The sequence below is a fragment of the Eretmochelys imbricata genome, chromosome 11, assembly GCF_965152235.1.
Source record: "Eretmochelys imbricata isolate rEreImb1 chromosome 11, rEreImb1.hap1, whole genome shotgun sequence".
Lineage (NCBI taxonomy): Eukaryota > Metazoa > Chordata > Testudines > Cheloniidae > Eretmochelys > Eretmochelys imbricata.
In genome coordinates, this window is record NC_135582.1 from 21539696 (window position 1) to 21567237 (window position 27542).

Consider the following 27542-nt stretch of genomic DNA (forward strand, 5'->3'; position numbering starts at 1 on the left):
GAGAACCGTCTTATAGAATTTGGTGAATGTAAATATTGACAACCATGTGGCCACCTTGAAGATTTCATTAAAAGAGATATGCAATTTTTCTGGCCACAAGAAAAGGAATGAAGGATCTCAGAAATGCTCCATCTTATTCCTGTAGAAATAGCTGATTTACATGTCTTCCTACTTTTGCACCTGGACTAGGTAACACAGGTATTAACTTTGGATGTACAGAAAATGTGTGGTATGCTTATTGTATAACATGAGGAGGTTTCAAACCTTGAGTGTGCAAATGCTTGGGATGAAGGAAGAACATTTTGTGCATTCGGTGACCAAAAAAAAGAATTTTCCTTGGAAACAAAAGCTATTTAAGGGCAACATTGCATAAATGAATAACACAATATAGGGTCTCATCAGAGAGAGCTCCCAACTTTGAAAACTCATCTGATGGAGGTAGAAACTATTTGGAAATCACTATGATGAACAGGAAAATTATAATGATACCTCCTATAGAGGTTAAAGACTGATAGCATTAAGGATCAAATGAGGTTATAAAGTTCTGTTTTATTACTTTGTGGGGAAGGAATCAGGGTAGTTGCCCTAAGAAATGGCTTAATGATGGCATGTGAAGAAAAGCTTTTCTTGAACATACTGAGAACTTATGATAATGGGCAGACTTGACCTTTGAGTTTGTACTCTTGTACTCATATTAAGGCATTCCTGGAGGAACTCAGGGCTATGTTTCATTCACTAAAATGGGAGATCAATCTATAGAACTTGCATAGGCAAGTGAAAAATTTCTGTTTGACTTTTTTTTTCCCTTGGTCCAGCAGACTACTAATCACTTTTTAATTAGATGACTTATTTCAAATACAAGACAGATCGGTTTCTTCACCAAATAGTCAGCAAACTGAGAAGAGGTGATACCATTTTAGATTTAGTATTGGTAAGTAGCAACGACCTCACCAAAGAACTGGTGGTAGAGGGTTCGAGTGATCATGAGTTAATTCAGTTTAAAGGAATGGAAGGATAAATAAAACTGTTCTGCAGCTTGGGTCCTTGATTTTAAAAGGGCAAACTTTTAAAAAATAAGGGAAGTAGATGAAACTAAAGAACTGAATCATCTGAATGTGGAGGAAGCTTGGAATTACTTTCAGTCAAACTTGTATAAAATATCTGAAGCCTTCATCCCAAGCAAGGAGAAAAAAATGTAGGGAAGGTTTGCAGACCAAACTGGATGAACAAACATCTCAAATAAGTTAAGAAAAAGCAGAAAGCCTACAAGGAATGAAAGACGGATGACTCAGCAAGGAAAGCTATCTCTTGGAGGCAGGGCTGGCTCCAGCATTTTTGCCGCCCCACGCGACAAAACAAAACAAAACAAAAAACCTTGCCGCTGAACACGGAGGTGAAGTGATGGTGCGGCTGCCTGCAACTGAAGAAGAGTCGCGTGCCCGCCGCCAAATTGCCGCCGAGTGCGAAATGCGCTGTGACAGAGCGGCCGCCGAATTCCCGCCGCCGCCACCGCCGAGGGCGGATTGCCCCAGAGCTCGACCTCCTGCTGCCCCTTTATATTTGCTGCCCCAGACACCTGCTTGGTTCGCTGGTGCCTGGAGCCAGCCCTGCTTGGAGGTCAGAAAGTGTAAGGAAAAGGTGAGACCTGTCAAAAGCCAAGCAGAGCTGGTCCTTGCAAAGGATATTAAAACCAATAGTAAAAGGTTCTTTACCCATATAACTAAAAAGAAAACAAAGAAAGATGTGGGACTATTATACTGCTAACCACTAACAGAGCCGGCTCTAGGCACCAGCAAAGCAAGCAGGTACTTGGGGTGACATTCGGGTCTTTTTTTTTTTTTTTTTTTGCTTGGTGGCCAGCCCTGCAGGCGCTCACCCAGGTAGATGCTGTCCTGGCCCCCAAGCTGATGCCGAAGTCCAGATGGAAGAGCCGCAGCGGGTGGCTAAAGCTGGGCCCGGGACTGGGGTCCAGCAGCAGCAGCAGTACAGGGGGCACCCTGGGACCACTGTGGTTTGCGCCGCCGGCCGCAGCCGAACCATCCAGCGGGCTCTGACAGGTGCTGCGGCAGGGCGGCCAGGAGCAGCAGCAGCGGGTCCATAGAGGGGACTGGTGCCTGGGGCGCTGCTGTGTGGGCTCCGCTCCCTGTCAGCTGCTCCCTCTGGGGCCACCCTGCCCCGGCTCCTCAGCCCCCTGCCAGGGCGTTTCCCCTGGCTCTGGCCTCCCGATTCCCGGCCGGTACTGGAGGCAGGAGCCCCAGCTGGAGGGACCCTGGGCTGAGGCGCGCCCTGGGAGCCCCACTGCTTACCCCAACCCTGCCAGTGCCGGACTGGCTGGACACAAGGGTGGAACGGGTGGAGTTGGGGGGGACCCAGAGCTGGGGCTGCAGGGGGTGCGGGTGGGGTGGGGGAGAGCCCAGGGCTGGGGTGGGGGGAGCCTACATTTTTTTTTTTTGCTTGGGGTGGCAAAAAACCTAGAGCTGGCCCTGACCACTAAGAATGGGGAGGCAAGTAAAGATAATCTAGGCATGGCTCAATACCTAAATGAATACTTTGCCTTAGCGTTTAATAAGAATAACAAAGAATTTAAGGACAGTGGCAGGGTGGCTAACGGGAATGGGGATATGACAGTAGAAATTACCACATCCAAGGTGGAAGTCAAACTCAAACAAGTTAAAAGGACCAAATCAGGGGGCCTGGGATAATCTCCATCCATGAACCTCAAAGGAACCGGCACATGCAATTGCAAGCCCAAGAGCAAGCATTTTTAATGAATTCATAAACTCAGGGGTGATACATTATGACTGAAGAATTGCAAATATAGTACTTATACTTAAGGGGGGCAGGGAGAGTGATTCAAGAAACTCCTGGCCTGCCATTTTGACCTCAATTGTATTCAAGGTCTTAGAATAAATTTTGAAAGAGAAGTAGTTAATGATATAGAGGTAAACAGTAATTGGGATAAAATACAAGTTTTAGAAAAGATATACTATGGCAGATCACCAGATCTCTTTGAGAAAATAACTGCTTTTCCAGACAAAGGAAATGCAGTTATTTTAATTCTACTGGAATTCAAGACATTTGATACAGTTCCACATCAGAAATTATTAGTTAAATTGGAGAAGATAGGGATTAATACAAGAATAGAAAGGTGGGTAAGGAAATAGTTAAAGAGGAAATTACAATGGGTCCTACCAGATGGTGAACTATCAGGCTGGAGGGAGATTACTAGTGGAGTTCCTCAGGGATTGGTCTTGGGACCAATTTTATTTAACATTTTCATTAATGACCTTCGCACAAAAAATGACACAAAGTTGGGAGGTATTGCCAATATGGAGGTATTGCCAATATGAATACCACTCAAGAAGATTTGGATGACCTTGAAAACTGGAGTAACAGAAATAGGGTGAAATTTAATAGTGCAAAGTGCAAGGTCATACACTTAAGGACTAACAGCCACATTTTTTGGCTATAAACTAGGAACGTAGCAGATGGAAACCTGAATATACTGCTCAATCATAGGATGATTATGAACCACCAATGTGATGTGGCCATGAAAAGAGGCTAATGCAATCCTAGCAAGATATTTCCAGGAGAGATAGGAAATTGAGACCTCATCTGAAATACCATGTGCAATTCTGGTCTCCCACATTTAAGAAAGATGCATTCAAATGAGAACAGGTGAAGTGGAGGGCTACTAGGATAATCAGAAGAATGGAGAACCTGCCTTACTAGAAGAGACTCATGGAGCTTGGCTTGTTTACCCTAACCAAACAAAGCCTCAGAGGATATATGATTGCTCTCTATAAATACATAAGAGGAATAACCACCAGGGAGGAAGAGTTATTTAAGTTAAGGGTCAATGTTGGCATAAGAATAAACTATCACAGGAATGAAGTTCTGAAAAAAGCATTCCAGTAGTGGGGGCAAAAAAGCTAACTGGTTTTAAGACTGAATCTTGATAAGTTTATGGAGGGGATGGTTTGATGAGATTGCCTACAATGGCATATGGCCCATCTGCAACTGCTAGGAGAAAATATTTCCAACAGCTGGAGATTAGACACCAGATGGTGAGGGCTCTGAGTTACTATAGAGAATTCTTTCCCAGGTGTCTGGCTGATGGGTCTCACCCACATGCTCAGGGTCTAACTGATCACCATATATGAGGTTGGGAAGGAATTTTCCCCCAAGTCAGATTGGCAGAGACTCCCTGGTGGTTTTTCGCCTTCCTTTGCATGTGGGGCACAGGTCACTTGCCAGTTTCAACTAGCGTAAATGGTGGATTCCCTTTAACTTGAAGTCTTTAAATCAAGATTTTTGAGGACTTCAGTGACACAGACACAGGTTATAGGTCTATTACAGGAGTGAACGAATGAGGTTCTGTGGCCTATGTTGTGCAGGAGGTCAAACTAGGTGATCATGATGGTCTTTTTTGGCCTGAAAGTCTATGAGATAAGTTGAAACTCTCTGATACTGGATGACAGATTAGACCTTGCAATAGCAGATTTCTGTGAGGTAAAGGCATTGAGAAGTCTGATGCTAAGGAAATGAATCAGGCCTGAGAACTGGCACGATCGGTTTCACTCCTTCCTATCTTCTGTATGCTTGTGGGAACAGAGGAAAGGGTGGAAAGGCTTACAGCAGAGACCTTGGCCTGCTTTGCAAAAGGTTCTCTATCAACTTGGATCACAGGTCCTAAGCGGCACTTTACTGTTCTTTCCAAATGCAAAGAAATCAATATTCAGCATAACAAATGAACTAGAATAAAATGAGCATGTTTTAATATGCAGGCTCTACTTTGTATACTCTAACTTCTGCCTATTCAGCATGCAGGCATTCTGCTCTGCCGAGAAGAGAATGTGGGGATACAGACAGTAGGAACAGAAGCAGCAAAAGCAGGGGCTGCTACACTGGAGGGTAGGAGGTAAACTGGGCCCTCACAGGACCCACCCTTCCCCCAGTACTCCATTGGACTCAGAACTGTGCAGAGGAGACCCGCTCACACACTGAAGGCACTAGGAGACAGGTGGTTCACCTCAGAAAGGAGACCCTAGCCAGTAGGAACAAAAGTAGCTAAAGCTGGAACATCTTGGACATTGAGAACTTTCTACATTCTCTCTTCCCTGTGCTGACAGGCTGTTTGCTCCACGCTTCTCTCTACCCCTTCCTCACAGGTTTTTCACCTCAATTTCACTCCACAGCTGCCCCTCTTACCTTTTCCTTTGCCATTTCTCCCCATCCCTTCCTTTTCTTCCATTGAGCTTATCCCCTCCTAAGTAAACCTACCCCTAAAAAACACTGTGGAGCTAACATAATATTTACTGCCACTACACTGTTCACTCTGCTTGTGTGTTATTCCCCCATCCTGTATCTGTCTGGTCTGTTTAGATTGTTAGCTCTTCAAGGCAGGGACTATCTACCACTCTGTGTTTGTCCAGTGCCTAGCACAATGGGGCCCCATTCTTGATTGCCCCTTAGGCACTATCATAATCAACATGATGATAATAATAATAATAGCAGCTGATTACATTTTTCCTAGTTTATTGATTACAACCCTATCAGTCGTGTTGTTTACCACAACCAGCACAAATATGTGCTCCCTGGAAGGAACAGTACTTTGAAACCTTGATAATCACTGTCAGTTGTGGCCAGTTGATAATGTACTCTCTTGTTTTGGGATCATTTCCTGGATTGAATTAAAACCCTGATTATTTCCACCAGGTCTCCTCTGCTTTCTTCACTAATCCCTAAGAAATAAATAAAAATGATTATTTGTGTCCACTAGTTGAGGGAGTAAAGACCATGGAACCTTGACCTCTGCCTATGGATGTGACAGAGCAAGGTGCAGAAGGGATACTGGAATTATTGGGTAGGTCTCACAGGAGCTCTCATCTGTTTATTAGACCAGTATTCCAATCAGTTCCAATAAGGACTGGATTTTGGTTTCTATGAAATCACTTGTTTTATTAAAAGTTCTCTAAGATGAAGACTTTCAACCTCATAATATCCATCTCTATCCCCAAGTCTAAAGATGACTTTCCTACTTCTGTATGTCTTGATTCTGTATTTGTCATGAATCCAAAATACTCAAGAAATTGTCAGTTCTATGATTGGTTCCGCTTTCTTTGTACTGCCTACTGATCAGCTAAATTTTTCCTTTGAGTGAATTCTTTCCTTCCTTTTCAAAGGCATTATTAATAAGAACAAGATCCTGGAAGAGACCCTGGGAACACTGGCCAGACTGAAAGGTAATGACTGGAGTTGAAAAAACAATCATCCACATGTAAAGCAGAGGAATAGGTTTTGAGATGTAATATGGTAATACGAAGAGACAAGCCTGTTCAGGTCTACAGAAGACAGAAAGTCTCTCTGTATATTTGTCAGAGTACTTTTTATATTAGTACTCATTAGTTATTTTCCTAAAGAAAGGTTGATTCTTATTGATTGAGAACCATCAACACATGTTGATTTGCAACTGAATATAGCCTTCACACTAAATTTGGTACTTCTTTTTGTTAACTAGGAGGCTATAACGATAATCATTTTTAAGTAATCTATTAGCTTAGTATATTGATTCAGATTCTTAATTTGTATTATTGTAGGGAAAGGTGAATGACATTTCTTATTTATTAGATTTTTTTTATTTAGGAATTGTGTCAAGCTTTCATCAACTGGAATTCAGTTAAAAATGGGGGAAAAACAGAAATTTAAAATGGTTTTTATTACTTAAATAAAGCTATTTTACATTAGATACATAAGGGGGAAAAGATTAGTTTATCAAAACAAATTTTGTATTTAAAACTAATTGACTTATTAAACAAAGGAAGTATTATCTGTGGTTAGTGAATTGAACTGATTGTTTCTGTCACTATGTCCTTCAGATTATAGAACTACAAAATCTCATCCTCTTCAACCTCATTTTCTTCAATAGATTAGAAGAGAGAAAACAAGCTTTCCTTCTTTTTCAACTCCCAATCATTTTTTTCAGCTTTGAACTAACTATCATAGAACGGAAATTGTTAAACTGAAATGAAGACAATATTCTCCCTGTACCTGCAAGAGACTACTGCTGTCAAAAACTGGCTTAGCATTTCAACACACTCTGCTGCTAGGTGCTTAGTTAGTGACTTCCACCAGTTTAGAATTTGACATTTTTAAAAAAAAGTTGGCAACAAACTTGCTGAATTGAATATTATATTTTATTTAAGATTATCTTAACCTTAGTAAATTTAGGGGTTAACACAGGCTGCCTTAATTTCAAATATGTTTATTTTTAAAAGAAAATGTATTTTATTTAAATAAAAAATCTAATTTAAAAAAATAAGATTTTTATTCATCCCGCCTATGAGTGCTGACATTTCCAAGAACTGCTTGAAATTAGGAATGAGACAGGCCTGTACCTCTGACTCTTGCAGCGTTCGAAAGAATACAATGTAACCCCATTTTGACCAGTACCTGTTTTGAGTAGCTATATGCTCCCAAACTGAAAGGGTATGGCACCAATCTGGAAGTCTATTCAACTAGGGTTGGGTAGAAATCATGATGATAGCTCCAAGGCAGCTGAGGTCATTATGGAGTTCATCTGAATGGCTGCCTCTCCTGCATTTGTTCCAGCTAACAAGTGGTAGTTTTATGTTGTACTTCCTGGACTTCTTCAACTGGCCACATGTCCTGTATTCTTTTAAATCATATATGACTGGGGCCAGAATTAAAAAAAACAACTTATTATATGACTCCATTATCATCTTGTCTCTCAGTTTTCTCAACAGTTTCCCTCTGGAGTACTAAGAGAACTGGGAGATTTGTCTGGGCATCAACTTTCCCCAAACCCATGAAAACATGCATGGAACAGAGATATATTCCTCTAGTTGCAGTAAGAACTGCAGAACATCCCTAGAAGCAACCAAAAAGAAACCTGCTATCAAATAAATAAATGCATCCACCATTCACATAATAACATCCACCCATGTTAGCACTGTGGGGCTGTGAAGGCATTTATGGTTTCAGATGACACCTCATAATTCTTCTTGAGAAAGTAGTCCACTTTTTCAGGTAAACAGTCCTACCAACCACCAGGGAACATACCCACATTTATCTTCAGAAGTGACACAGTTCTGGATTTGAATCACACACGCTTAGGAAACTTATTGCTTTACACAATAGGTGCGGGGAGTCTGGAAAGTAGTGAGTGGTAGGCCAGGGAGGCTCCTTACCGCCTGCTAGGTCTTCTACATCTGGGCTGCTCTCCCTTTCATCCCTTCATGACCAGCATCCTAGGGAAGAGGAGAGGAAGGTGGACAGGCATGGCATCCTGCAGTAGCAGATGAAGCTGTTAGCCTTGTTGAAAGAGCACAACAACCTTCAGCAGTATATAGCGTTGATAGCCTGGACAAAGGAACATGGCAACCTATAGTGGCAGTTGGGGACAATACCCTGGTATATTCTTAGAATTTTTAGGTGTGACCGAAAATTTCCATTCCTCCCCTGAAGCATGACAGGAGATGGATAGCTACTGTTTATCTGGGGCATCAATTTGATCCTCTTGAATCAGACAACTACTAGACCTTCTCCCCAAAGGAAGAAAAATCCCTTTTCCTCCCACCCCTTTTGGATGTCTGGATTTATACGCCTGAGCTGCACACTGACATTTACAGCCAATTCTCCACAAACCACTATAAGTACTTTATGGATCACAGTTTGAGAACGTCTGCTCTATACCAATATAAGTTCCCTTGAGTAATATTTGAGTGCTTATTCCCTGCTCAGCAAAATTCTTCACCAATTCCATCACCTCTCCATGCCTCAGCTTCCCATCCACAAACCAGGGACAATACACTATAGCCTCACAGAGTTGTCATGAGGCCAAATCAATCAATATCTGCACAACATCCAGACAGGCCCAGAGAGCAGGTACTATATACATTCAAAATAGGATTCCATTATTATATTTACTGGGCTGCAATATACTATGGAGTTATGATGGCTTTAGCAGCAGGATGAATATAAGATAAAAGCTGCTGACTCCCCAAAACACAAATCAAGAAGCCTGAGTTCTACAAATATAGAATTTGAGAGCCGATAGCCCTCTAACAGACAGAGTCAGAACAATAATTATAAAAATTGCAATTGAAATCTCAAAATCCTATTTTAGGAATCACTCCAGTCTTTCCAGTGATTTCAGTGGGAGTAGCATAAGGCCCTCAGGTTACAGAGGTCCTAAATAGAAAACTTGTTCAGATGTAAGTTTCCCCTTGAGGAAATTATTTCTGTGTTCCGTATGCAGTAATGACCTTGCAGGATCAGATCCTCCCTGACATGCTGGAAAAGGAACATGGGGAGAAGCAATTAAGGACAGGTAAGGAGTACTGAAAGAATTTAGGCAGGCAGCTAGGACCCATGACTGTCAGCTAGGAGGAAAGAACAAGCGGTTTCACAAGAGGAGGTGCTGTCTGTGCAGGTATCCACAATGTATGACTGGATAATCTGGTCTTTCCACGGGCAAGGCAGAGGACAAGTCAGCAAGCAATGAAAAGGAACCAGGGACAGAGGGAAACAATAAAAACACTTACCGTTTGGCAATCTGGGGTGTAAATCCACAGCGCTTCGGCGTGGCCCATACTAACTATCCATGTGGACCACACTGCTATGCATTGAAAGTTACCTAATATGCAGTGACATACTAATGTACAGTAGGGAACTTCCAATGCACAGCAGCGGGCCCATACAGACAATGAGTGGCATGCTGGAGATGTACTCCCCAGCTAGCCACTCAGTGAGTGTTTGAATAGACAGGCCCAGAGAGAAACAGCAATATGAGGTCTATATGGTGCAGTCTTCTTTTAGATGAAGGTACACACCCACAAGCGGTCAATTCAGTCCATAGTTAAGGAATTCTCTTGGATTCTTCACTGACACTAAGCTCTCACATAGCAACATCCACGAATAACACTTTTTACCATCTCCAGTTGGCTAGGAGAGTCCTTCCTCAACCTGATGGATAACGACCTCGTCTTCATCACCTCTCAGCTGAACTACAGCCATGCAATATCCATGGGATGAATTCTACACCATTTAGGAAACTAAATAAATGAGTAAAACAAACCACTATATAATGTTTCCTCAGCACCACAGGCTACCATCAGCACATCCAACCTGTTCTCTGCACTGTACATTGGCTTCACATATATCAAATCAAGTTCAAGGCCTCAGCCTTTATCTTCACTGTGCTCAGTGGTCTGCATCCAGGACATTTAAAGATCCCCTTAAGTTCCAGGATGAAGACGGTGGTTGACAATTTCGCTTCTCTGGCACAACTGAACTTTCTACAACATGGATAAGGAGGAGACAGAGCTTTCTTGGGGGCTGTTCTGCGAACTGTGGAATGAACTGCTAAAGGAACTAAGGACTATCACAAACCTTACCACCATTTGCTCCAAACAGAAGGCTCATTTCTTTGACTTACCTTCTCTAACATAAATACACAGCAACCAAAAAACCCATGCTAGAACAAAACGCTACATTGCACATTCAACCCCCTCCTGGGGAGAAGATGAGAAGGAAAAAAAAACACACAAACATGCATATGAGATATTAGTCACATTACTTAATTCACTAAAGGAAAGCACTCAGAGACTCAGGAGCTAAGCCTCCCCAAACCTCCGCTAATGGTCCTGGGGCTCAGAGCTCCTCTGGGTGGCCGGGGCTTGGGCTGACCAGGGTGGCTTGGACAGGCCAGCTGGGGCAGCTTGGATGGGCAGACCGGTGCACGGAGCGGCTCGGGTGGGTTGGCTAGGGCTTCTCCGGCCATGGTGTGGGCTTGGGGCTCCTCTGGCCCTGGTGGGCAGAAGTGGGGTGTGGGGATTGGGCAAAAGGGGAAGAGTGGGGGTGGGGTGTGCCGCCCGTGAGCTTGATACAAGAACTGATATAGAACAGCACAACAATACGTGATGTCACAGTAATGGGAAAAGTGATGTCGAAAAGAGGGAAGAATTGCACTGACAGGCAGTTCATAGCCCAGACAACCCTTTGTCATGCATGGGGCATTACGATAGAGAAAGGGAGAAAAGAAACAAAGAAAAGGAATATTTGCCACTGAGGAGTGGGGAGAAAGAAAATTAACCCCATTTAGTTGCTGTTAAAAACAATGTTCCTATTGAACTAACAGTGTCACTGAGCCCAGGCCAAAAGTGAAAACTTTAGCACCATACTGCTCAACTTGCCTGATCTCATTCCATAAACAACTTCCAAGACCATACAATTCATGTGCAAAAAAATGTACAAATGTAAGTTGTACAAATGTACACATAACATACCTGATATAACCAAAAAAGCAAATAAATGGGGCTGGGCATGGGAAGTAATTGTTTTTTGGCTGTTCTTATCTGATGGAGATGGAACCCTGTCTGGTACTGGGATCGTAAGTGATTCTAAATCTGTTTTTAGTGAACTGGAAACATTAGATAATGGGTTGTTTTTACACTGTAAATCTACTTTCAGTGAGCTGGAAATGTGTTAGATAATGGGTTGTTTTTACACTGTAAATCTACTTTCAGTGAGCTGGAAATGTGTTAGATAATGAGTTGTTTATGAGTTGCAAATCTGTTCAGTGAGCTGAATATGTGTCAGATAATGGGTTGTTTATGAATTCTAAATCAATATTCAGTGAGTTGGAACTGGGTTAGGTAATGGCTTGTGTAGGGGTTGTAAATCTGTTTTCAGTGAACTGGAAATGTTGGATAATGGGTTGTTTCTGAGTAGTAAATCTGTTTTCAGTGAGCTGAAAAAAATGTTAGATAATGGGTTGCTTGTGAGTTGTAAATCTGTTTTTAGTGAACTGGAAACCTGTTCATTAAAGGGCTCTTTATATGTCGTAACTGTTTTCAGTGAGCAAAAAATATTTGATAATGCATTGGTTTTGAGTGGCAGATCTGATGTCAGTGAAGTAGAAATAACAGCTCATGGATTCTTTATGAGTAGTACGTATGAATTCAGTGAATTAGAAATGTGAGTTAATAGTATCTTGCTTATCATCCATTCTATTCTCACCTTTCTGGTTAAATATTGAGTTATGGTTTGTATGAATTGTAGATATGTGCTTAATAAGCTGAAAAGGGTTGTAGACCTGTTTTGAGTTAACTAGAACCACACTAGATGATGTTTTTAGTGCAGTTTCAGAGCTCTTGCAGCCCAAAGAAAACATGTTACAAAATATTTGCTGATTAATTGGTTTTCAATTTTCAGGAGGACCAGAGGGTTTAATTATTGTCACAGGTACATCAAATTTTATCTCATTATGCTATTTTTTGCTTCCCTATCACCACTAGTGAAATCTGTATGCTTGCTTTCACCTAACCACCTCTTCCCCATAGCACATAATCAGCAGGTCAGAAATTAGAAGAATACATTACCTTATATGCAATTTTAATACATTATAGTGAAAAAAATTCATATCAGTCCTGGCTTTGGAGCCAGCTTTGCTCCTTCCATTTCCCTCACCCCTTCAATTTTCTTTATAGATGCTCTCTTATAGATGCCAAATTGCTGCATTTTACCACCCACTTCAGAAGATACCACCACTGGTTTAAATTGAGTAATACCACATTTACACTGGTGTGAGAGGAGAATCAAGTGCAAGGATTCTGAATGAAGAGAAGAATATTTCAAACTGGAGCATAAAATCCCAACAAAATATTAAAGACATTGGACAAAGACAAAATATTTCAGAACAGCTGAAAAATACACAGTAACATACATAGTCTTACAAAATTATTTGTCATTCAGTATGAAACTACAACTCAAGCATTTATAGAAAACAGAAGTTGTGGGCATGAGAACAATATGGTTTTCAAATATGTCCAATATTAACACAGTTTAGTTTTCTGCATTGAGAAAGAAATTCATCTGATACAATGGTTCAGAAGAAGAATATTGTTAGTGATAGATGAATTCAGGAGTATTAAGATTCCAGGTAGAATTAAATGCTATGAACCGTGCTTTGTAGAGTGTCTTTAGGCACATTAATACACAGTATTATAGTGTAACTGGGGACATCTTATAAAGCACTGATTTAGCTATAATTACGATTGGAAGGATGATTTTTTTATCAATAAATGTTGATTTCATGTACACACATAAAATGACAAACACATATTTCCATAGATGATGATCAAAATTGACAGATAGGCAAATAAGAAAAATGGTATTTGAAAACCTATTAGCATTTGATTTAAGGATATTGACTTGTATATTTTGACATGTGATGTTGACAGTTTGTTTTTAATTATTATAAAGCTTTAATCTGTTGAATTTCAATGTATACTGTCATTTAATAATCATTGTCTGCCCCCTCATAACTTCCCATAACTGGGAAAATTTGAAATCAATAACACTTGAGGGGAGAGTTAAACTTCATAATTTTGTTCAACTGTGAAAATTTAAATAGATAAAAATATACAACACTATTATCTGTTGAAATTATAAAATAATAAAATATTGAATTCTGCCAAACCTACCTATAATATTGTCCCAGACAGAGAGAGAGAGAGAGAGAGAGAGAGAATTGAAAGGTCTTCAATTCTATCTCATACAATGCTTATCATATTTTGGTGCTAGTGGAAACAAAATAATGATGGAAGCTCCAGCCATGGGTTCATAGTGAAAATTAAGTTGAAATTTTAATTTAAAGAGAGGAACAAAGGTAGTTTGGGTGCTGTGACAGAGTTGAGACACTGAAGGAATGCCCCCTTATGGCTGGGCATAGCATAGTAGCCTGTCCTCTCTAACATCTCCACCAATGGCTGCTCTGGCCTCATGATTGTCTGCCTCTTCTCATTATTCAGGTCTCCAGCCAGGCCACATTTAGTTCCACCCTTTCCAGTGTAAAAGAAAGACCAACAAAAACAAATGTTGGATCCCTCCTTTCAGTCTGATGCCCTGGATTCTGGGCCCAGTGGACCCCCTTTCCTCAGGGCTTCCCGTAGCCCATATCTTCTTCTCAGGGCTTCAAGCCACCTTGACATTGGCTGTTAGCAAAACCCAGCCCACCATCTACAGCAGATTCCAGTGCAGGGACCCTAGAAGAAGCAGTCACTCTGCCAGACTCCTTACTGCCACCTCCCTGGGCTTCTTCCTATAAAGCCATTCTGTGGGCTCTCTCCTCACCTACAAAAACCTTCTGGTTCTCTAGAGGTCTCTTGTATTCTAGATGGGTGTTCCAAATACATTTTTGTTACTCTAAGGCCTCTGAGTTTTCCACATAAATAGCTGCCTTATGTTTTGCATAGTCCATCCTCATGTTTGTTTATTAGAAATAGGTTACTATTTAATCCACAATGACCTTTTAAAATTCTGAATAGATCCACTTCATTCTTTCTCTCAGGGCCTTGGATTAATATCACCATTTTCAAGTATTGGGTACATTTCATGGATTTTTTTATCCCTTCGTTTCATGTGCCCACATTTCTTGTCATTCCTTCCTCAGTTCATTTTGATTAAGCGTTTAATTCCAGTTTGTTTAAGGGGATATCCAGGCCAATTTTTGTGTGCTTAATGGCACTTTTTGTCTGCCAGTTTGATGCCAGCTACCCCTACATGTGTAGGGATCCATATTACTACTGGCAATATCCAATTGCACCAATTCACTGTCTAGCAGTAATATTTGATTGGGTATATCATTTCTTCTGTCAGACTTGCCATTGTAAAGTGCCTGCATCCCTGATAAAGAATCATACAGGATGGCCATGGTGGCTGCACATTTAAGGCCCAAGCTAGTGCCAGCAATATGGCTGTTAGAACTCAGCCATTAAGATGGAGATAATGATCAGTGGAAAGGGACATTGGCTCTGAACCATCACTTGACTTAGTGCTCGGTAGCCTACACAGAGACACAGGGACTCATCTTTTCTCTTTATAGTGAGGACGAGAGCCCCACCAGGAGACACTGAGTGACAGATTAGCTCCTTAGATACGTTGTCCTGGGTGTACTCAGAGAAGGAAAAATGTTCCGGTGACATCACACAGACCTGGGCGTGGCATTTCCTGCTTGCCTGTCTTGCTTGTCTACCTGGTCATGAAAGATTTGATTTTTTGCCAACAGTTGTGCCACTCGGTCCCACAAAACCATGTTCTCTGCTTGTATTTGATTGACCACTCCTATACAGCCAAAGCCCCTCAGGGATTCCTGGGCACCTAAATACCGTTTTTCTCCATTCCATTGATGGGGCAGTGGATGTGGAGAGGTAAAGTGATCTTTAAAGTAAAATGTCAGGGCTGGGTCATGGGTGGCTTGCCTAGTGGCTAGAACCACAGCCAGATGTTAGGAGTCAGAGTTGTGGATCAATGCAGGCTCAGGAACCAGAAGTCAGAAGCAGAAGACAAGACCGAATCAGAAACTGGGTATCGCAGCCAAGAGGTAAAGTCAAGGTCAAGAACTGTGGAGGTGGCTGCTGCCTGGGAAATCTGCAGACTCAGGCTCTAGATCAGCTGCTCCTTACATGTGAATGATATTGCTGTCTTCTGATGGGATTAATGAAAGATAGTTGGATACTTTATGTGTGTGCTTATTTTGCTCTAACCCTCTTCTTTGCTCTTCATCTTTAACAATGTGACTTCAAGAAATATCTATGGTACACCAAATACAGTAATATGGGATGCAACATAATGGTCTACCTGAGAAATCCAGGTAAGATAGTAGTACTTATTGAAGAGGAATGTCATTTAAGTAACCCTTGGACCACATGGAGACTAGATACTAAGTGGAATTGCAGCCTCAGAAAAAGCTGAGGTCCTTTTAAATAAATAAATACGCACACACACACACACAACTAATGTGTGGCTCTGGGCTGTGATATTTGTCTGAATGGGGGCCCTGGAGTAGCAGGCTGTAGGCACCAAGAAGCCAAATGAATTTGTAGCCTCAAGTGTCCCTCCCTTCTTGTTCTGGGAGGGAAAGTGTATCAAAATGTGCACTGGGTTACCAAATGGATTGTGCACAGACATAGATACAGGATACAGGCATAGGTCTTTGGAATGATCACTGGGCAGGAGGCACACATCTTGGAGTGCTTACAGAGCTCCGGGCCTGATATGGCACTAGTGAGAAGCTGAATGAGCCTTATGCAAAAGCAGGCTACATACACTAAAGTTATCCTCTACTCCTCCACACTGACTAACTACATGAAAATAAACATACACTAGACTAAGAGAAGAACTTAAATTGTAAGCTGTTTGGGACAGGGACTGTCTTTTTGTTCTGTGTTTGTACAGTGCCTAGCACAATGGGGTCTTGGTCCATGACTAGGAATCCTTGTATAGTAATACAAATAAATAAATACATAAATAGATCATTTAACCTGACACAAAGGTGAATCCCATTTGCTCTCTGTGACAACAGCAAAGCAAATGAGGTGTTTGGGGGGTGTACATCCTTATACAGAATAGGGTAATGATGTCACCCTTACAGAAGATGCATATCCCGCCCACTCTCCCAACAAACAGCTTTTCAAGGCAATTTCACAGCTCAGCCCAAGGAGCACCACATCCACAAATGGAAATGCACAGAAACCTAGAAGACTAGTCTTTACAATATGTCCTATTTTAATTTGTTATATTGCATCATCCTGTTTTCACAAACTATGAAATCTGCATGTTCACTCACAATTTCTTTGAAAAGTTGAGTCCTTTCTTTTTGCCTCATCTTTGGCTAATATTAAAAGTTCATAGGCACATTATTAAGTGCAACTTTGAAACATAATAGATTTGTTGACAAGCGTATACAGGTTCTTATTCAGTGCACTAGGAATATTAAATGGCAGAGATAAACTCTATTGAAATGTAAATTGTGAATGACAATCAACAATGTCATAACTCTCCAACTGCACTGTAAATACTAACTGCTCTTTAGGATTGTACACCCTGTACATCACATAAATAACACAGAGTAGGTGACTTTGAAGCTGTGAGATAATTGAGTCTGCAATATGTAGATAGATGATCTTATTACTTATCATAGTTGTGTTATATATCTTACAGTATAGTATGCTTTCATTAGTTGTACCCAACCAAGTGTAATCAAGTAAAACCAAGTGTCATCAAATCCTTATTTAATAAGGGCTACCAATACAAATAAAAAAAGAATTTAAAAAAATGTTTACTTACTTTCAATTATCACTTTTCTGCCGGCCCAGTTGTCTTTAATAAGTTGTATATTTCCAAAATGTGCATCACTAAAGAAGATACGGTTAGTACCCGTTCCTTTCAAGCTGTAGTCAAAAGCCAATGCTATCACATTTTTGAAGTAGTCTGGATTTTCATATGGCCTTACTGGTGAATTTAAATTGGTCTCATCTGAAAGATGTATACTTTTTAATATTGTCCTTCCTGAATACAGCAAGTAACCATCATGTCTCAGACAAGTGACTCCATCGTCTCCAAGATAGCCATGTGCACAAGCACATGTTCTTTGTGCATTACCTCGATACAGACAAAGTTGCTGACATCCACCGTTGTTCTTGGCACAAACATTAGTACCTGTAAGAAAAAATTAGTCTGGCTTTTGTAACTGTCGCAGTTGGTTGACTTAAATCAGAATAAGCTTTTATTGTGAATCCGAAGGATTCTTTGATGTAACCATTTGTGTTATATTTGTTAGTGCAACAGAGCACTATGTAAGTAAAAATGAACCATTATTGTTTAGGTCTCAAAATTCTGACCACCACCTTAAGCCAATTTTTAAAAGTGAATTTATGAGCATGGATAATTAATGTTGTTTTCAAATAATAACAGTATTTATTATATAGAATATAGAATACATAATTATTCAATCTTAAGGAGTTGAAAATCTGTGAATTTTATTAACTTTTTCAAGAGAAAGATACATTATCAATATTTTATTGTGCAATTTCTCAATGTTTAGATGTACAGCTATTTGCTAACATTTTATTTTCAATTCCTTTGATTGATGACTTTAAAATATTCCCCCCTACCAAATGTACACAATTAAGGAATTATTGTCAAACTAATAACTTCTGTGTGATTTTACAGCTTCAAAGATTGCAAAACTTTCAGAAATTGCAGAGAAAGTATTTTTGTCTGTCTTTTCAGTACTTTGTACGTAGTCTGTTTCACTAGCTTCCATAGTTTACTTGACAACAGTGGAGAAAAAACACATTTTTAAAAAGTTGTTTTGTGGTTGTAAAACCACAAAATTTGTCAGGTAACTCAGGGCACATTTATTTTAAACATATTTATTTATTTATTTATTTATTCATTCATTTATTTTATTGCTATATTTTAAGCTGGGTATCCGGCTCAATGAAAACAATAGTTTGTTTATGAGTATAAACACTGTCACCATTTCTTTTTGTTAAGATAAAGTTAGAAAAAACTTGAAAGTTATTATACATATCCTTGCCCCTAAGGAGATAACTATAGTAAAATAAAATGAAAACATTGTGAAGAGTTATTTGTACACCATTTTTCTCAGATATTTTTGATGGTACTTTAAAGTTTTATTAGGCTAGATAAGTCACGGCAGATGTTTTTCTTAAACTTCTATATATTCCTCTCTCTATATATACATTGTAATGGTATTTAAAATAAATGAAATATAGAAGAAATAAAATGTCCTATATATTTTCCTATATATATAGGAAACTTTATTTCTTCTATATTTCATTGATTTTAAATACCATTCAATAAGGCCATGATCCTGAAACCATGCAGAATTTCACTGATGCAGGGACAGAAGTTTGCTTGCAGATCATAGTGCAGGATTGGTACTTTGGAAAGGGTAAAACAGATGTTTGGGGGGGGAGAAAATGAGAATTAATCACTTGTCACTTAACATGTTTTTTTATTAGTGCTAGACAGGTCATGAAGCAAGCTAATTACATTTTAAAACTTCATTTAACTATTTTTAGATTAATAATAAATAATAATAAAATTCCAAAAACATTTTCCCCTTTTTTTCCTTTGCCTTCATGCCTCACTGACAGCCCCCCAAAAGACATTTAACATATGTAGCCTAATAAAAATTTGAAAAACATTAAAAAATTCAACTATAATAAAACATGTTTTTCAAACTAACATCATAAGATTTTTTATCATTTTATTTCTTTTTCAGTAACTGTCTCACTTATTTCTAGTATAATCAAGTCTTTAAATATCTAGTTAAAATCATTTTTTTAAAAAAAAGACTATTTTTCAACCTATTTTTCTATTTTCCACGCTCTATAATACACAAAGCCTTTCCAAGGAAGCAGACATTAACTCTTTCTAAGCCCACTTTAAAAACAGTTAAAGATGAGTGAAGGAAATTTTTTTTTAGTCCACAAAATATTATCTTTAATCTTCTGAAATTACAGGCACAGAGCCCTAACAATGGCAATACCCAGCACGTTGTCCAAAAGAGAGCTTTCTAGTCAACATCACTAAAACATCTTTTTAAAAATAATGAAAATACACTATGTTAGAAAACATTTTTCCTTAAAAATAGGCAGTTTTATTTATTGTAAGCATTATGTCTACCATATGTATGAAAAAACAAACCCACAAAAAACAAAAACAAAGTACCACATCCTCTAAAAGGCATAACAGATTTCACGACGTGTAATATTTTAATTACAGCACTTTGTGGGTGCCAGGAACACCAGAGACATGGTCTTATTAGAGTACATGTCAAACCTTATTAATTTAAACTTTATATGTACTTGGGTGTGCACGCACAATTTAGACTGGATTCACCGCGGTTTTTTTTTTGGTTTTTTTTTGGTGGCAACTGTGTGTTTGGAGGAAACAAATCTAATCTCTGCTAGAATTCAGCTTGATCCAAAGTTCACTGAAATCAATGTCAGTTTATCCACCGCCTTAAGTTGTTACAGATGATCAGGAAGCTTTGAGATTTGGCTGTCTAATAAAATCAGTTAGCAGGTATTGATCCATTACTGATTGATCCTTAATGCCTCCTGGCAATGGGAAGGCAGGCTGCCAGGTTTCCCCAAACAAGCGGATGGTGATCTCACAATTTTGGTACTAACTCCAACCTTCTCTTTTTTGGGGAAAGTGATTAAGAAGTTGCGGCAAAGCAACTATGGTCTAGAGTAAAACATGACATTTGGAGTTCTCAGTTTACTTTGATCCCTTTCAGTAGTACCTTAGGCCTGCGCAGGGTACTGGATAATTTTTAATCACTGACTTGTGATGGACAAGTGCCAGGTGTCCATGTTGATTATTTTACATCAGTTTAAGGCCCATGTCCTACTCAGACACATGGTTTTGGGTTTTTGTTTTGTTTTACTATTGAAAGGGTGATGGGGGGATTTTGTTTCATCTATTTTCTTTAGGAACAGTTTTATTTAGAAAATCATAATTTAAAAAAAGGAAAATTGGGGAGAATTTTAAAAAAAGTTTCATAAAACAAGGATGATTTTGCTTTTCATATTATCCAAAATTAATACACAAGAAGAGTAAAGTCATCATTAATATAATTAGCAAGAGAAAACCTTTTTCTCTTTGTCTGTTGAAGACTTTCACTTCCTTGAGGTTTATTCCCAAGCCAGTCCTCATGGTCACAGCATCTGTGGCATCATTCTTATGACCTCTTCTGATCGAGCCATTAGCATGTGCTCTGCCAAAAAAAGTTGAAGATGGCTGATCAACAACCTTCATATAATTAAATTCAAACAAGTAATTAAAATGGGACGGACAGCTGGCCTACCAGAAGCAGAAGAAATCAACTCTTTTCTGTGACATTGATATGCTTTGAATATCGAAAGCACCTTTTCAGTGGAACTTGCATAGCTTTGTGAGATCCTTTCTGTGACCTTGCTACAGAATGGCTAATCCTACAAGGGTGAAGTATCTGGCACTGAAATAACATTTTGAGACTCAAATACTTATGGAAAAATAAATTACCTGTCAGACCAGTAGATGTAAGCTCCAAAGACTGCGACTGAAAACATATCCACATTGCTCCCTGACAGCACAATCTCCCGGTTCCCTCCACTCTCAAGGTCGATTCTTTCTATCTTGTCTGTACGAGCATCACACCAGTATAATTTATTTTCCTAAAGATCAATTTCAAAGTAAACTTCAACAACCTCTTTTTGTCTGAGAATTGTATTATGAAAATAATAGAATGCTAAAGTGGAAGACCAACTTGTAATGGAATAATTTAATGCACATATAATACGTAGTGGAAGATACAGGAACACACCTCATAGTCAATGGATATTCCATTAGGCCAGGCAATCCCCAAGCTCACAAGCACAACCTTCTCAGACCCATCTAACTGTGCCTTGCCTATGCAGGGAGTCTGTCCCCATTCCGTCCAGAACAAATACCTAAAATATTGCAGAAATTAACAATAAACAGATGAACATGTGCAGACCTGCATATATTTGGCAACAAAATATAAGTGCAGTTGATATAAAATCAATGTTTACAAATATAAAACTCCAAAGATCTGATATTGAACTGGCATAAATAACACACTGCTGCCCTTTTAAAGATGAGTATGAAACATGCTTTACAGAGCCTAATCATCTTATTCAACTTGCTTGATCAACTCGATATCTAAGCTTTTATTTTAATACCTCTGCTATTTAGCAAATGCCTAGGTAGGCAAAAATGTACAATGTAGCAATCAATATGAAAGCTCAAGCAGTTTCATGGGTGGCTACTAGGTTTCTGACCAAACAAAACATTTGGGACACTGGTTTATAGTGACTGCTAGGCCCTATTAACAACTCTAAAAGCTAAACTCAGAAAGGCAAACCTTTTCTCACCTCTATGAGAAGAATGAATCTGGGTCAACTTTGATATCCCCATGTGCTAAGGTAATTAAGGATCAAAAGGACCCTGAAGTCAAGAGGAGTCTTTACACTGATCTCAATGTGCTTTGGATCAGACCCTAATACCACTACTTTAGTTTGTATGATGTATGTAAGTGATATTTGCCTATTATATATTGCATTTCTGTGGCTTATTTGTAAAACTGCATTGCTCTTCCCTTTATGTTTTGATTTGAGATACAAAGATATGTGTGTGTGTGTGGGTGTTAGACAAAGTAGGTGATATATCTTTTATTGGACCAATTTCTGCTTTTTTAAACTTATTGTAAAAATATTTTGATGTAGTTCCATATGTTGACAAAACATAAGCATATCAGAGACACATTAGAATATATCTTAACAGATCCAGTATTCTATTAACAAATTTAGCAGAAAATTGCATTAATATAGAGTTAAGGTCGTTTTTGTCAATTCCCGAACAGCCCAAAAACCAAAATAGAAAAGTCTGAAGCTAAGGTTCTTTCACAAACAGAATATACTTTCTGTTTCATATATATTAGTAAATGCACTTACATATGAGTACAAAAAAAGGAATAAAAAGCCACACAGTAACATAGCTCTGGCCATAATAAACACAAATTCAGCTTTTTAGAACATTATCTTTGCATATACTTACAACATATTTAAGTAATTTTGAAGAGCTTTACATTTTTAACAATTATATTCTTACAACATCTCATTATGTTCTGTAAACACACATACACACACACACACACAATATTGAAATGTAATGGATGCATCTGACTAGCAAGACCAGTTTCTTAATTGATGTACATAGAATAGCTCTATTGACTATGGAGCTATGTCAACTGACATTTAATGAGGTGCCTCATTAAATCACAGCCCTATAATTATTATCCAACAGTATAGTGAAACTTCAAGAAAAAAAATTAGAATTCCCTTGAAATACAAATATAGAATATTTACTTATTTATTACGGGGAGCACCTTTAATAAATTAGACACTTTCCAGTCTAAAAATATGGAATATTTCCTGAAAATAAGAGACTCATATTCAAAAGACAGGCAGATGGTTGGTGGAAGGGGATCAACATATAAGCAGAGTGACCAAGATACTAATTCACCGTTTCCTGGCAAAATGAGATTACATTCAATAATTAACTACTCATAACTACACCACTGGGCATTCTGAGAAGGAGGGATGCCTACAACAAAGCTCTGTCTACAGTCTGTTCTGAGCAGAATGAGGGAATGTAGCAAGTCTACAGAGCCTGCTTCCTTCTGTGACATGAATGCTGTGGTACAGCACACCAGCTCAAAGGAAGAGAGGGAACATATGACACCCCTTCTACTCCACTACACCTTTGTGCAGAATGGGCCACAAGCTAGTCCTAACTAAAGAATTACTAACACAGTTAACACATGGGCACAGCTTAAATGAAGTTGAGGAAAGATTTTTAGCGAGGATTTCAAACTCTTCCTGGCTTCCTCTAGCAAGAAATGAGCAGGATCTTTCTTTTAATAAGAGATTTCTTATGTCTAGTCCACTACTACTTTCTACAGAGACAGCATCCTCAAAACAAACAGCTATCAATAACTCAGAACATGCCAAAATGGAGTTTAATAATAGATTCCTCTTTTCTATATATAAAATAGACAATGTTGTTGAAAATGTAGCTCCACACTAATTGCAACATTATATACTAATCAGGAACCTTCTTGGCTTCATCCAAGAAAATCAAAATTAGTCAAATCCATATCATCTTGCAAGACTAGGCATAAGTGAGGTATGGCAGACAAATTGTTGTACAGGTCTAAGGTGCCTTTCTGAATTTACTCAGTAACATAAACCATACTATCTAGAAACATTATCAGAAGGGGCTGAACAATGCATGGTTTATATTTTGCTGTGACTGGCAGAAGTAATAAACAGAGCTGGTTGGGAATTTTATGACAATTTGTTTTTTGACAGAAAACACCAATTCATCAAATTTGAAAGGGGCTGTTTTGATTAAAATTTTCAGGAATGTGTCCCAGATCCATGATGGTATTTCTGCTCAAAACCAGAGAAAGAGAGAGAGCCCCCCAAGGATATCTGCCTGTATTTACATAGGATGCAGAAAGACTGGGGAGATGCCTGACTGACAGCAGGGATTTGAACACAGTTCTCTTATATCACAGGTGAGTGCCCTGACAAATGGGTTATAGTCTGTGATCTCTCCTGTTGGAGCTGTTGCACTTTGTATAACTAATTAAACATTCATTGGGCCACAGAGAGAGAGAGTGGCTTGATAACCCAATGGTTAGGAGACACAACTCAGATGCAGGAGATACAAGTCCCTGTACTCACTCAGGGAAAACAGGGGCTCAAACCTGGTTCTCCCCTCCCTCCTAATCCCATGAGTGCCATAACCACTGAACTACTGGCTAGTCTGTGATTTTGCTCACACTCTGTTTTTTTGTGAAAAAAATATTGAAAGGTCTCTGGTTCTTCCGAATGCAGAATGAAAAATTTTTCAACATCTCTAAAATTTTCAAGGGATAAGAAAACAATTTCTCTCCCAGCTTTATTTATAAGGGTTTAACAATAGTCGTTTTCACTTCTCTTTTGCAGTTGTCAACTTCGGTTTCATTGACGTAGAGCTAGGGTATAAGCAGCTATTAAAGGTTTATCTAGTAAGAAGGCAAGAGAGGGAGGAGTGAGGAAAGGAGGCCTACATCTCCCATAATAAAGAATTTATTACCACAGCCCACCTATCCAAAGATGCTTTTGCCACAGACTTCATTCTTTCCTGAAAAAAACACAGATGTGCAGGGGCTGGGTAGAGTTTACAACTTAAGAATCTATCTCAAGTGGCATTTTTGAGGCTTAGAGTAAAAGACAGAGGTCCAGCCAAATTGGGATATACTGTCTTGCCACAAGAGGAACACTTACTAATTAATATACCTTTGTCTTCTCAGCTTCCTCAATCATTTTGAACACACTCTGAAACCTAGAAAGCTTAACAAGACTGCAAAAACTAAAGAATCTCTCCACTACTGAATTTGTTCATAAATTATTTCATACACAGTACACTGTTCTCTTTTTTTCTACTGTCTTGTACTTCAACTGGAATTGCTGAACAAAATCCTTCAGACAGTAATTCACCTGTCATTTGTTGTACTAGCTACTTTTGCATTGCCCCAAATCACAGTATTTTAAGATTTGAAAAGTGACAGAGAAGGCACAGTAATCTAGTAAAAAAAAATGTTCCCTCTAGCATAGCAAACAAGGAAATTCTCATTTTTAGCACTGCCATTTCTCTTTTACCTCCTTGTATGGCTATTTAGAGTTTATTCCTTTTGTAAGTTAAAACAGGATACAGAGTCAGGAACCAGCCTGTGAAAAATGTTTGCATTGAAACGCAAAACACACACGCCTGGTTCCAGGTTTAAGTGAAAGAACAAGCTCCTGAGAATATTCAGGATAACATTCGTTCCCACTCAAGGCCTCTGGATCCACCCTCCCGCATAAGCAGGTTTCAGATTTTAGATGTCTCTGCAGAATGAAGACTGGGGCTACAATCCCTCTCTCCTCCCCAAATACTTGGGAGTAGCTGACTGTTTCTTTTCCTACACTTCCAAGCTCTTTTAGGGTGGGGTATTTATTTATAGAGCTCACCACTGCAACCTGCAGGAACTCCCCAGGTAAAATAAATCTGCACAATAAGATCCCTATTAGACTTCACAGAAACTTCTTGTGAGTTTTCCCTGGTCGGGTATAAGTAATTCTACTTGAGGAATATATAAATAATGGTGGTCACATCTTCATTAAAACATTTGCCTTGAAGTTAGAGCTTGTTTCAACATGCAAGTCCCTTTGGGCAAGAGTACTTTATCTGACTCTACAGTGCTTCGTTCAGAGCTTTTTGAGGTGCTCTGTCCCAGAGCAGCTGTCCCGGCAATTCATAGATAGAAATGTGTCACTCACATAGCTGGGTTCTGATCCATTAATTGTTCTGAAGACAAGAAACAAAGCCTTGGACTGTCAGCAGAAGTAGACAGGTGTCAAAGTTCCTTCCCCACTCTGAACTCTAGGGTACAGATGTGGGGACCTGCATGAAAGACCCCCTAAGCTTATTCTTACCAGCTTAGGTTAAAAGCTGCCACCACCAAAGTGTTACACAAAGAACAGGGTAAGTGCCCACTTGGAAACGTCTCCCCGCAAAAATATCCCCCCAAACCCTACACCCCCTTTCCTGGGGAAGGCTTGATAAAAATCCTCACCAATTTGCATAGGTAAACACAGATCCAAACCCTTGGATCTTAAGAACAATGAAAAAGCAATCAGGTTCTTAAAAGAAGAATTTTAATTGAAGAAAAAGTAAAAGAATCACCTCTGTAAAATCAGGATGGTAAATACCTTACAGGGTAATCAGATTCAAAACACAGAGAATCCCTCTAGGAAAAACGTTAAGTTACAAAAAGATACAGAAACAGGAATATACATTCCATTCAGCACAACTTATTTTACCAGCCATTTAAACAAAACAGAATCTAACGCATATCTAACTAGATTGCTTCCTAACTCTTTACAGGAGTTCTGCCCTGCATTCCTGCTCTGGTCCTGGCAAAAGCATCACACAGACAGACAGACAGGACCCTTTGTTTCTCCCTCCCCCCCAGCTTTGAAAGTATCTTGTCTCCTCATTGGTCATTTTGGTCAGGTGCCAGTGAGGTTATCTTAGCTTCTTAACCCTTTACAGGTGAAAGGGTTTTTCCTCTAGCCAGGAGGGATTTAAAGGTGTTTAACCTTCCCTCTTTTTTATGGCACACCCCCCAAATCACAGATAAGGTGAAACGCTGGCTGTGATTTCTTCCTGGAGCTCTAGGAGAAAACAGAGTTAATAAGACACATGCACCTCTAAATATACTACCAAGTATATAAAGACTAACATTTTCCACATCTCAAGGACAATTTTAACCAGTTGATTCTGGGAAACTTTTGGGAGAGTGCATCAGCCACTTTGTTAGAAGCTCCTGAGATGTGCTGGATGTCGAAATCAAAACCTTGCAGAGCTAAACTCCACCGAGTAAGTTTTTTGTTATTACCCGTGGTGGTATGAAGCCACTGTAGCGCAGCATGGTTGGTTTGCAGGTGGAAACGCCATCCCCAAACGTATGGGCGTAGCTTTTCCAGAGCGTAGACAATGGCGTAACATTCTTTTTCACTGACTGACCAGTTGTTTTCCCTCTCAGACAGCTTCTTGCTGAGAAACACTACAGGGTGGAATTCTTGATCCGGTCCTTCCTGCATTAAAACTGCTCCCGCACCATGCTCGGATGCATCTGTGGTTACTAGGAATGGTTTGTCAAAGTCTGGGGCCCTTAGCACAGGGTCAGGCAAGAGTGTCGATTTAAGCTGGTTAAAGGCCTTCTGACACTCTTCAGTCCACTGAACGGCAATTGGCTTTTTCTTTTTGGTTAGGTCTGTCAGTAGGGTGGTGATTTGGCTGTATTGCGGTACAAATCGCCTGTAATATCTGGCCAAGCCTAAGAAGGATTGGACCTGTTTCTTTGACTTTGGGACAGGCCACTTTCGGATAGCATCCACTTTGGCCTGTAGGGGGTTGATAGTTCCTTGACCCATCTGGTGTCCAAGGTAAGTCACACTGTTTAGGCTTATTTGACACTTCTTAGCCTTAACAGTTAGTCCCGCCTCCCTTATGCACTCAAAGACTTTTTGTAGATGTTCCAG

The 27542-nt window shown here is 39.5% G+C and overlaps 1 protein-coding gene across 1 annotated transcript in view; it reads right to left on the bottom strand.

The window, feature by feature from the left end:
- The window catches only part of LRP1B (LDL receptor related protein 1B), a 1054628-nt gene that overhangs the window by 354786 nt on the left and 672300 nt on the right, over window positions 1-27542 (bottom strand). Inside the window, exons 38-41 of the mRNA XM_077830376.1 lie at window positions 21209-21335; window positions 20908-21059; window positions 20496-20620; window positions 17152-17523 (exon numbers count right to left, since the gene is read on the bottom strand). Of these exons, the coding sequence (XP_077686502.1) occupies window positions 17152-17523; window positions 20496-20620; window positions 20908-21059; window positions 21209-21335 (776 nt within the window). The remainder of the gene's footprint in view (window positions 1-17151; window positions 17524-20495; window positions 20621-20907; window positions 21060-21208; window positions 21336-27542) is intronic.